This window comes from Gambusia affinis, linkage group LG14 (assembly GCF_019740435.1).
Source record: "Gambusia affinis linkage group LG14, SWU_Gaff_1.0, whole genome shotgun sequence".
NCBI classification, from domain to species: domain Eukaryota; kingdom Metazoa; phylum Chordata; class Actinopteri; order Cyprinodontiformes; family Poeciliidae; genus Gambusia; species Gambusia affinis.
The window spans coordinates 24075244-24088370 of NC_057881.1; the positions used below are offsets into that span (position 1 = coordinate 24075244).

Consider the following 13127-nt stretch of genomic DNA (forward strand, 5'->3'; position numbering starts at 1 on the left):
TAAGGGGCATGGGCAAAACTAATAAATAATGCAAATCCACTTTCAGCAGAGAGCTCACAGAGGCTCAAAGGGACTCTCATGTTAAGACTCATAAGCTGAGAGCGATACACAAAGTTTTCAAGAAAAATCGGAGTTTTCCAAACCAATCTGGATCACACTTTCTAACCACTTTTGGTGACATCTTAAACATCTTTAGTTCAAGGGAATGTTCTTTTCTGAAAGAATAAATAAAATAATGGCATGTTTGTTTCTAGAATGAGAATACAGTGGATCCACATATTCATAAAGGTTCGGGACCACAACGAATAAAAACTCATATAACTGCTTATTAAACAGTAAAAAAAAAAAAAAACACCAAATATACCATTATATACATTGTGCTGTAAAATTGCACACAGTGGAAGCTGTGTTAGCATTACCACACAAGCTAACATCTACAGTCCACATTCCTTGATTTGCTCCTTTCCAAACATCAGCCAAATGGGTCAAGCAGCTTTGCAAGAAAAATTTGGAGTTACGTTCCACAAAAGAATCTGTGACCACAAACCAAACAGCAGAAGGTAAAAATGGTAAATGGTTTGTGCTTGTATAGCACTTAAACCAATCCATAGACAAGCCTGCAGCAAGTAGCCAACACCTAACTGACCAGCTGAGCTCATTATGAGAGCTACTCCTCAGAGCAACGCTGGTGAAAACCTTGTTAAAGGGTTAATAGAGGAGCCATGTTGGGATGACTTCCTGAAGGTTGAGTTTCAGAAAGAACAGAAGTTTTTAAAGAGACAGAGGTCCGATTTCGAGGTGTTAAAATACACAGTAAAATTTTACATATATTTCATATGTATATAGCGTTTTTCTAACAACTGAAGTTAACAGTTACTAGATTGTGCTGTAAAATGTTCCTGGAAATGACATAATGCTGCCCCTTTATACAAAGGCAGAGTTCATTCTTTTTACCTCTACTATGAGTCAGCTGCACTCCTGCTGCTGACTGTTAAAAATGCACAATTCTCCCTCCTGCAGTACACAATGTGAGGTACTCACAGCCAGACATGGGAGGTGACGCGGTTGGTTGATGGCTTTTTTATCTTCAGATTTTTTTGGTACCAAGTTTTGCTCTTTCACCACTTTTCTTGAGCCGTTATCATTCAGTAGAGAGGATAAGTTAGCACTGCTGATGGAAAAGTTCCACATGGAGAATCTTTGCTTTTTTGACGAAATAAAAAAAAAAAGAAGAAAAGAAAAACCTTGATCACTCTGCCTTGAGCCACCAATCATTTCCAGAACACATCACCTTTGGCACACAAGCTACCATTTCCCAGTTGTGATGTTCATCGTGTTTGGTTTCTTGAAGTTTAGATTATCTGCTTAATCATCCAGACTGCTCCTTTTTAAGAAGTTCATAAACGGCAACAGGAATATTTAAACATTGATTTATGTTTATTGTTATACCGTGTCAGTTAGAAAGATGCTTTCCTGAACAGAAAGACGTGATAAACGTACCTGACATTACAAATCGACAGGTCTTTGATTTGCTAGATTAAATGGTGGTAAAACGGTGCATTGTGAAAACAAATTGGAAACGTTGCACAGAAAATGTATAAAACCAAGCAAACGAGATAAATAACCTTTCAGTGGCGGAAAAGGCTACTTTGTAAAAAGAGAACGACACATATATTTTGAATTAATGAGCGCTCGTAGCCGGGCAGAAGTATCACTGCATCACCATCACTCACTTACTTAGTGCAAAGATGACTTTTGTGTAATTGACATTAAACTTGATTGATCATCGACCGTCTCAATCAAATTTTAGTACATTTCCTCCCAATCTTTCGGCTGCTGCAGGAAACCAAAAGAATGAGACCAAGCAACCTAAATGAGCTTCCTAACGGACAGTGTGACATGATTCTCCCAGTGAGACCATCGTCTTAGAGCGGACTGCAGAGACGGCCATGACGCTCACACTTCTTCTGATACAACAGGCGCTCACACACAAGCTAACTTGTTTCAGCTTTACTTCCTTGTTTAAAATTATTTTTAACATACACTCACCAAATATGGAGGCACCACATCCGCTCAACTGCATGTCAACACAAACAGCAACTGACCAATGAAATGCAACTCATTCAGTATCTAGAGATGGTGTTGTAGTTCAAGTCAAAGTATCAGAATGAGGGAAAAAAGGGGAATTACCTTGTTTATGTAAATCTGATTTCCATTACAATTGTGCAATATTGGAAATATTGGTATCAATCGGGATATTGATACTTTATTATTTAGGTTTGATATTTCATCAATCTTCTCACCAAGTGTTTTCTGTGGTTTTTCCTTTTGGATTATTTTGTTCAAACCTATAGAATTTGAATAAAGTTTTGGTGTCTATAAAATACTCTAATATTTTAACATGATAAAAAAAAATGACAAAAAGAAATTTAAAGAAATTTGCTTGTATTTTTGCTTTTAAAAAATTTCAAAAAAAATTATTTGAAAGCAAATTAAAACAAAATTGTTTTTAGGCAGATTTGATAAACATACAGCAATACAAACATAAAATAAAATTTCAAAAGAGAAACTGAAACTAAAGTATCGATCTTGGTATCGGTTTGATGCCAACTTGGTATCAATATTATAGATATTTTGGATGAGGACATTTTTGTTGAAATTATTCTCAATGTTGTGAGGAGATAGCTTAAAGCTGCAGTATGTAACTTTTATAGGCAATATGTTTTTGATATTTGTTAAATGTCAAAAAATATGTCTTTTGTTACAACATACAGGTACATAGAGATAGTTTTAAGAAATATTTAAAATATATATATATATTTTTTGTTCTTTAAGTTATATACTGCAGCTTTAACCAGCACAAAAAAGAGAAATCTCCTAGCCCTTGTTCTTAAGTCAAATAAAAACGAGGTCAGCTGTTTAAGAGTTTGTGTCGCTCTCTGGAGATCCTGGACAGATCCAGCAAAACTAAAACCATCAATCTAAAAAAGAGCAGCTTAAAAAGTTGTAAAGCTTTCAATTACAGCAATACAAGTGAGAAAAAGTATTATTGTCTGCATTTCCCATACCTACACTGAAGTGTCTTAATGCATTAAATCTGTTGTAAATGTAAAAGTCAAACCTTCGTGTTTCCAGCTGCGTGCTTCTTTTAGCTTCAGTGTTTCTGCACTCACTACTCCGTTTTGATCACTTTCGGTGCTTGTGCTCAAAGCATGATGGGTATCCCAAGAGTTTATTGTGATAAAAGGATTTCTCACAGCTGCACTGAGCTTTCATTTTTTATCTGGCAGCATCTGAGAGAAACAAACCAGCCATCCAAGAATCTGTTCAATCCCATTTGAAAAAAAAATAAAGAAAGAAAGAAACCTTTCTGGGGACTGTGGGCCCCTGAAGAACACCAGGAAGTGTAATCAGCGATGACCCATGTAAAGCCCGACCGGTCCCTGGGTGTTTGTTAACATACCCAGAAATCCTCAAGGGATCTGTGCTTGGAGGAGTGGAACAAGCAGAGGATATTACTGGATGAGTGATGGAGACGTCTGTCGGCAGTGATTTAGAGCAGCCAGTGGCCGGCTACCATCAGCGCTCACACCTGGACATCAGCGTGTGTGTGTGTGTAAAGCATTGGTCCATGCCTAAATTAACATAGAAAATGTCAGGGCAGATTGGATGGGGGCAACCTGTGTTTGTATATATGACAAAGTTACACAGTGAAGCAGCCAGGGGCCCGCAGCGAGGAAACAAGCTATCAGGACGAGGACTATTGGAAAGGGGACCGTGGTGACCTCAGGGGAAATCTGGTAAAGTAAGCAGATCATGGCGGTAATGCCACAGCAACATTTCCTTCAAATTTCATCCAGGACTAAAGTAAAGCACACGACTCCCAGGACACATGAAAGAGAGATTGTGGGATTTCTGGAATATTAACCATCCTGATTTCTTTCAGGTGTTTTTTCTTCCCAATCAGCATGTTAGAAAGAACTTGGTAAAGAACAGCCGCTACCCACAGGATGGTAGTAGATAAAGTAACGAGGAAGTATTTCTACTTAAGTACTTGCTGATACGGAGTACCAATACTAATATTACTGAAAGCCAGTAAAACCTTCAACCACAAATTGTAAAGGGCTTTTTTTTTATCTGGAAATGAATTCATTCATTAATAGTTGTACTAATCACACACTCAGGTTTAAATATTCTGCTATTAATTCGATTCAATTCTAATTATTTTGTATAGAGCCAACTCACAACAAATGTCGTCTCAAGGCACTTTACAAAAAAAATACCATTTCAATTCAATCCAATAGAAACTTTTTTAAAGTTTTTGTATAATTAATTGAGCATACTGTACTATCAGAGAAAACTCTTTGCTGAACATAATTTGAGGTCGGTCTGGAAATCCCTCCACACCGCTAACATGTCTCCTCCTCTGCTAACCGGCTGGTTAACGTCACGCTGCCTCTAACCTTCAGCTGCCTTCAGTTCAGCGTTTTCTTCCTTCTTGTGTCTCGTATTTAGTTTATGGTCAGAGCATCTATGCTAACTAGCTTCTGCCTGCTAAAGAGAGACGAGGTTCTCACCATGCTGGTCCTGTATATGGGAGCACTTCTCTAAATACCAACACGGTGTGGGTCAGAAACCTGATGCTGGTGCATTCCTGCTAAGGAGAACACAGTTTTACAGTGTCATAAAATGTATACATGCTCACGACTTATATAGAGAGCTGCAGTTGTCTAAATCACCAGAATTCATTTTAAATGAAACATTCAGGTGGACTGAACATGAGAACTGCACAAACATAAAGAATGAATTAATGCAATATTATTATTATAATTGACGGGACTGAAAAGGAATATAAATTTAAAATCTTAACCATGCGAACAACCTTGAAAACTCTCCATGAACTCCTGGTGTCAGGCTGTGGAATAATTCAAGTGAGAATCTAAAACAAAGTCCAAATATCAGACAGTTTAAGAAAATGTATAAATATGTGTTGTTAGGGGCACAAAATGGATCAGCCTATTCATCACAAATTGAGATGGCGATGAAGAGGAAACCTCATACTTGTAGAGGTATAAATATACATTGTTTGTTGTAGCTCCTTTAATTTTTATTTGCTATTGTGAGATGTATTTTGTTATGCAAAAAATGGGAAGCTAGGCATCATTTGCATATTCAAAATAAATAAATAAAAAAAAACAATTGAACAAATGAAATAAGTCACAGCTCCTTCATAAGACTCTTCCAGGCAGCAGCAGTTTTCAGTTGCTGTTTGTTTGCTTCCTGGCCTTTTTGTGTTAACTTTAATCTTCAGCAAAAAAAGCTCAACTGGGTTCAGATCAGGTGACTGACTTGAATATTGCAGAATATTCCACTTTAACAAACTCCCAAGTCGCTTTGGCTGAGTGTTTTGGGTCCATTTGCATTACATAAATACACCAGTGGCCCAAAAATAAACATTATTCTTTTAATGCATTGTTAGGTTGTGTAAAGAAGATCACTTACCTTGGCAAAAATAAATCTGAAAGCAACATGGCACAAAACAGAACATTAAAATATCTTCCAGAGACAGTGAAATCCTTCACCGGAAACACATTTGATCCTGATACACACACACGCACACACGCACACACACCCACACACACACACACGCACACACACACACACACATGCACGCACACCAACAACACATTTACAGTGTTTCAAAGACTTGACACACTTTCCTTCATTTCCTCATGCAGCATACAGTGTCCCATACATACAATGTCCCAAGATTCACAACAGCGGTGCATTGGGAACATTTAGCATGTAAATAAAAAAAGACATACAAAACAATTTATATATATGGAAAAATATGAATGTGTCTTAAGTTCCACAGGGTTACATGGAACCGTGATTAGCCTAGTTAAATCACAGGTTGATGGCTGCCAGTTGGAAATACCGACATGCTATTCTATGGAATTTTGTTGCCACACACGGGTTTTGTTTGGGTGTTCTGGTTTCATGGTTCAGGTCTAAAGCCCCTGCATAATGGAACTAATGGCCGCTCCAGTTTAAATGTGAGTGTGTGTGCAGCCTGGCTACCTGCCCAGGGTGTACTCCAGCCCTCGCCTGTCGACTGCTGGGACGGACTCCAGCCACCCGCAACCCTCAACTGGATTAAGCAAGTGTAGAAAATGAATGAGTGGCGTTTCATTCGCAATGTAAGGCTTGCGGTCAGCTCACACACACAGCTGAGCATATTTACATCTCATCACGAAACCCTTTGACTTCCACAATAGAAGGCAAGTCAGTGTAGGAGAAACCGCCGTCTTAATTTCAAATGCCACGTCTGAAGGTAATCTACAGCTAAATTGATTCCTGTCTGTAAAAGTGACAACAAAGCTAACATTGTGTTGTCCACAGAGCCAGCTAATCCCATAAGGCACAGTTTATTTCCCTTAACAACTCATAAAAGGTGAGGAAGATCAAAGTCTCCCTCGAGTCACCTCCAGCAGCCACAACTCTTTCTTTACTGCTCGATCCAGCACAATATTTTTTTCAGTTTTTTTTCTCTTCTCAGCTCATATTTGTAAATCTACCAAGGTGAGCTGGGAAGCAGAGTCCAGCCAGGATAAAAATAAGATGCATTATGGTGCTTTAAGGAGGAGCAACAGAAAGTTAGGACATTATTTACAAAAGATTCTGATAAATAATCAGAAGCATCAATATAGAGCGCAGCATCGCTCTGGTCTCATTCTTCAGCTGCTATCTCGTTGTAAATTCAGATTTTACTGATTAAAGGTCAATATGTTTAAATTCCTCAACACTAAAAATAATCTTCGTTTGTTGCCTGTTTAAGCTTTGAGTTATTAAGGTTTAATAAGAGACAAACTAATAGCTGAAAAGTCAAAGAACAATTTGAATCTCAAAACATCTCATTTTACCTTTGGTTTCTTCAAATAAAGAGCTTTTAAAGATCCAAAACTACCTGAACTCCAGAAAACATTTTGATTGAGCCTTGCCTGCTGGCCTTTCAGGAAGAAATTATTTTATTGTTAAAGCTGAAAGGATCAGTTTAATGTGTACAGGTCCAGAGCTTTATGTGGTTACAGGCGCCTCAGATATCAGCCTGACCCTGAATTAAGATCTGAAAGAAGTTGGACATTTTTAAGAGAAACCATAACAAGCTGGATTCCAACCAGAGGTTACACTAGACTTGTTTTATTTTCCGACATTTTGACAGATGTGGTCAAAAAAAAAAAACCTTGGCTTAGTTATGATCTGTCAAAGTGATGGATGGCCTTCAGATTTTTTTCATCACTGTTTAAAAAAAATAGCTAGCTTAAATAATGAGCTTTCTTATATTAAGCAGGTAGAAGGTGTCCCAATAAAAATAATCATCTTTGCACATGTTGACATTGTTGTTGGCTTTTATTTTCTACCTATACAACCAGTATCAGAGGACAAGAACTGCACCAGTAGAAATGGGTTCATAGTTCAACAGACTTGGGCTCACAATAAAAAAAGTTCACATCAGCTGATATTGCTCTATATGACAGTATAGAACAAATCACAATTCATGTCAAACTGGTACTATGAAGTAAGATTTGAATGTCAGTTTTGCAGTCAGCAGGAAGAAAACTATAGTGCAGGGCATTCTGGGTAAATATAGTCAAGGAGATGCAACAATCTAGCGCTAGGAGGAGAAATGACTCGAGGTCTTTTGTCAAAACAAAAGAAAAACTCCAACAACTGCTAAAATCTGACGCCACTCCATTTTTGTTTACATTTTGTGAAAAAGGAAGTTGTGTTTCTTATGTTTCCTTCTGTGGTCACTCGCCTGTGGTGCACTCCCACCACAGGCGAGGAGGGGGAACAGGTTTTGCAAAGTGTTTGGTTGGTTTGACACTCAGTGCAGTGTGAAACAGAACCACAGCAACTGAACATGAAACAAATGTCATAACTTTGGTCCCTAATCTACCAGATTATCAAATGTGAAAACAATCTTAATATGAACATCATACGTTGGAACTCATCAAACTTGACTTAACGTTTAAGTGTGGCATTGAATTTTGTTGTCCAAAACATAACATTGTTCACGCAAGTTTGTGGTTGTGACTTGCTAAATGCAAAAGTGCTAAAAGGAATAACTTGCTTACATTATTGTGCATTTTTGCAAGTATGGTCATCCCTAAACTGTATTGACAACAGACAATACAATTTAGCCCGATTCCTACAAACAAGACGTAGGGATAGGGCTCCAAACAAAGGAGGAGAGGTTTGACCATGATGTCCACAAAGGACTCTATTGAAATGTGAGTTAACCCTTGACCTGTGAGCCGTGTTAAAACCTACCTGGCGGGAGGTCTGCTGTCGGGTTTGGCCAGTTGAAGGTCTTGATCAACTGCCAGTCGAAGTCGTCCTCTTGACCCTGGCGGTATTCACATAATCCAGAGTCCGAGTCCTCGTCGAAGGTGCAGCCAGCTGCAGAGGGAAGCAGATAAAACATATTTATTTCAGTTCAAGATGAAAAAGCCAAAGAAGTGCTGCAATAATCATTTCTCTGTGGCGCTGGATGGCTTCATGCACTGAGGCTATAGTCCTGGGTTTGGGTCTTGGGCCATTTGCTTTATGCCTTCCCCTTCTCTCTCCTCCCTATTTTCCTTCTAGGTACTGTTCAATAAAGACCATTAAGGCCTAACATAACTTTTAAAAGAAGAAGAAATGTCTTATTTGCTTGGCACTGTCAAGAGAAAACTGAAGAATTTTTACATCACCACAATGACACCGTGACACATCAGTTCCCAGAGAACCTTCCCCACCCTAAGCTACATTACGGTTAGAAGTTAGTGCCAGGTGGTCAGGACACACTGCCTCTACTCATCTCCTTTAAAATCTACTGCCATTTGGTACAGCACGCCCTGTGATGGTAAAAATGACACAGCAGCCATGGGACATGAGTCTAATAACCAGAAATAATGGGCTGCAGCGGAACAGGGTTTCCAGCTGATGGAGTACAACAGCAGGCCGGCTCTCAAGCCATTATCGCACAAATGACGAGGTTTTACTCCAGGTGGAGGAGTAAAACTCTATTTTCTGCTTTAATTAGTAAAAGTACAGTTGCACTCTTGAGAAAATATCCCAAGAGCCAGTCTATGACCGTCAGCAGGTAAGACTGATGTGGCTTCAATTTGTTCCACAGCATGCTCCTTTGAGCCTAGGTTTGAAAAGGTTTTCTTCTTCTGTGGTTTTTTTGTTGACTTGATTCTTTTATTGTTCAAATCTTAAGAAACGATTCAATCATGATTTCAGGATTTTGCTCAACTGATTCACATAAGACATAAGAACTAGAAATTTGCTGAAAAGAGTGCAAATGAATCACTCAATTTCTACGCTATCAAGATAGAATCCAAATTTTAAAAAAAGTTGGACTTTTGATTATATTTAACTGCGACCCAAATTGGAGCAATTTCACATTTTCAGATACTATCAGTAAAAAGCTCTGCTACACAACTACTCAAGAAATTTTAAGTGGACAGACGCTGCTAGAAGGTCAATGCTAGCAGTAGCGGCGCCAACAGAACTTAGCATCCATCGCATGTGCTGGCAACACCAGTGAGCCAGTAGAAAAGACAGACATCACCCAGCCGGCTGGATATAAACTTGCACTTAACCATGACCAAAGCGAAAAGCTAGCTAGCTTGTTAGGCTATATCCTTAGAACTGGGTTATTTTGAGTTGTTTCAGTGTTTTGATTATTTCATTGTAGGTGTGTGTGTTCCTTAGTACCTTATAATGATTACATCAACCTTGTTTCTATTTTACTTTAGTTCAGTCCTTCCTCAATGATTCTAGTTTTTTATGTTTCTTCATTCCTTGTGTCTATTTACAGATTCATTTTTCTAGCTCCCCTGCTCTCCCTCACCCATTGTGCCATTTCTCTCTCTCTCTCTCTCTTCCCTCACACATGCAGCGTTTTAGTCAATCAGCCTGGTCTGTTGTTCCAGCATTCCAACTCCCAGTATTTATTCACCTCTCTCACATTCATATCGGTTACTTCTCTCAGCATTTGGATCACATTCCACCACCAATCCTGACAGTATCAGGCGCTAGTTACCAGTAACTGAAACCGCCTCGAGTCAGTGAACACAATGAAGATGTTGGCAAATCTCCATGAGATAAGAAAAAAAAACAAAATACAACATGAGATTAATCCCATCCCAAGTCAAAATTTCAGACCTATTAATATATTTATAGGACCAAATATTTATGATTTTAAGACATTTTAAGGACTTAATTTTAAAAACATGAATTAGAAGTTGCATTAAGTTATGCATACACTGGGTCTCTGGTTTCCATGGTAGTTCAAGACAGTCTCAAGAATAGAAACAATAGCTGATGGAGTTTTATTAAAGCTATTGCAGTGATAAATGACATAGCAATATGCAACGTTATTTAGCAACAATGGTGAATGTAATTGCTTTTAAATTTTTAGATTTATTCATTCTTTTTTTTACATTAATTCACTTGTGGTATTTTTATTCAAGGTCATCATATCTTCAGAATCTCTAACTAGACAACAGCAAAGTCCAGCGGTGAGATTTATCAGTTATCACCACTAGAGGTGAGTGAATTCAAAACTTTTAATGAGCAGCTTAACGTTATACTACAGCTTTTATATTCAGGAGAAGAGTATAGAAGCTGTAATTCAAAATCCATTAGCTTTGAAAGCCTTCTAAAATTAGAAACCAACAACAACATTCATTGCTGAATACTTTTCAGTCTGACTCCAGGTAGAAAGTGTGATTGGCCAGTTCTGTGAGGAGGACTGATAAATGGGGGATTTAGATCTAGGGGAATTGCTCATTTATAAAACATCCCCAGTTCAGCCTGAGGCACTCAGCAGACCGTTGCTCAGTCTGACCCTGGTTTACAGCGAGGCCCTATTGGTCAGTCTGCCTGCAGTCCCAGGACCCTCTTAAGCAGCATGTTCTATTACAACTTGACAACAGTTAAAGAGCAAGCACATTCCATGCCAGTTTCTGCTTAATATTCTAACATGTGGTCTAGTTCCCCCTGTGCTGCTCTTTGGTTTTGTCTGTGTTAGACTTCTTCTTCTGTTTCCTCGACTAATAATCCATGCAGTCAGAGCGCCGCAACACTCGGCCTTCTAACAACCCCTTTTGACACCGACCCCGGCCCCTCTCCTGTTCGCCTGCAGCCAAAGCAAGTGTTTCTGGCTGTAAGCAAATCAGAGTTCTAATTGGGCCCCTGCGTGACAGTTGCTTGTTGGGACGCGTAGCAGCATGTCTGAGGAGGAAAGGGTCGAGTGGCAGAGCACGGCCCGCGGTGAAGGCCTGCTTTTCATCACCAGCCCTCCAGCAGCTCCGTGAAGAAATGTCTCCATCAGACACGTTCCACTGATTCCCCTCATTAAGGTTCATCCTTCCAAGCCTTCTTTGCTCTTAGCACAACAGTTCCTCTCGGCGCACAAATGAGCTTCCCTGGCAGCGAAAGGCGCAAACCCATGTAATTAGAAAAGCTGCGTAGATCCGGCTGAATTTGAATTGGTGTGTGGGTGGGTGTGTGTGTGTGCGTGTGTGTGTAGTAATGGAGTGGGATGTTTAAATTTGTGTGTGTGCTGTTGTGATGTTTACTTAAAGGCGGTATGAACCTATCCACGTCTCACAGGCTTAACTCAAGGTTTTCAAACAGCACTTTTGCATTCAGTGGTTTTAAATTGGTATAAATTAGCTTTGGTATTGGCGATAGTCCTCGACTTCACCATCCAGAAAGTTTGTAGAAAATTTCTGATCTCTAGTTTTAGCAAAGCTATAATTCAACCTTAATTATCAAAGCAAATTCCAATATCTGTTCAAGAATTTTCAAGTAATGTATCTACAGTGGAGCCCTGGTATTCACAGAGGGTCAGGATAATATGCACTAAAATCTGTAATTACATATAACATGTAACATATAGCTTATAACTGCCAGTCTCAGTGGTTCAAACACCAAATAAATCTCAAGATGCATAGATATGGACAATGAAAACTCTCAGCAGATCCTAACATTCATGGTCTTCTGTATGTCTGCTCTTGGGGGGAAAGCCAATCGACTGGAAGAAAAACGATGCACCAAAGTATCAGCTCTAAGAATAAATTCCAATCCCGTTTAGTCTGCTTTAATTCAACTCTAGTTTGTCTGTCAAGAAAGTCTAGTTCGTTTGGGGATGTGTGAACGTGTAACCTAGCTCTGATGTAGACTCAAAAAGTGATCTCCGGTCCGCCTGCAAACCAACGTCTGGGTTCGGATGAAGTGAACTTTGGTGACGTTTGAATGCAGTGTGAATGCCAAGTAGATCAGAAACCACTTCAAAAATAGGAATAGCACAGGGGATTCTGGGTAAAAGCAACCAAAACAAACATGAGAGTTTAGCACTAGAGAAATTAAACAACCACTAAAATTTGACGCTGCTCCACTCTTGTCTACATTTAGTGAAGAAGGAAGTTCTGCTTAATGTCCTTCAGACATTTTGAAACAATGCAGTGTGAAACCAAACAGCAGTTGAAAACAGAACAAATGTTGCAGACCTTTGTCCCGAATGGAACCACGTCTACCAAACTACCAGGTGAGAAAAGCCAATTCCAAACATTTTTTTCCTCTCGCTGCTCAGCTCTCACACTCAGTGGCTCCGCCCCGCTCATATCAAACCTTTGCACTGATTGGCAGCATGGCCTTCAGTCTTCTTTAAAACAAGACAAATACTAACTAAAAGGAGGAATCGCATCAGCCCACCTGAACTGAGACAATGTTTGGCTACTGGCTTTGGTTCTCTGTCTCTGTCATGGTTCTGTTTTTTGCAGTGTTTTATTAATTTGCTTTTGTGTCAAATAAAAATGAAAAGGCAGATCGAAATATTAAAAGTAACAATGCGTGCTTTGATAGCAGAAAAAAAAATCCATAAACTTAGGCAAGTGTAGAGCTTCTCATAAGAACACTAAATGCAGAAATTATTTATTAACATACAAAACATGCCAGGTTAAGTTAAAATATGAAGCTACAGATGATAATAAATGAAGAGCCTTTTAGAGGCTGAGAGGGCCAGCTGTTCTTTGGGAGCCGTGCCACTAGAGCCGGCTCTCTGAAAA

At 39.1% G+C, this 13127-nt stretch overlaps 1 protein-coding gene across 4 annotated transcripts in view; it reads right to left on the reverse strand.

Annotated features, from left to right (window-relative positions):
* Window positions 1-13127, reverse strand: part of ptprua (protein tyrosine phosphatase receptor type Ua) — a 176631-nt gene that overhangs the window by 130223 nt on the left and 33281 nt on the right. For all 4 annotated transcript variants that reach the window (XM_044137964.1, XM_044137967.1, XM_044137966.1 and 1 more), the window contains exon 2: window positions 8335-8463. In XM_044137964.1, the coding sequence (XP_043993899.1) occupies window positions 8335-8463 (129 nt within the window). The remainder of the gene's footprint in view (window positions 1-8334; window positions 8464-13127) is intronic.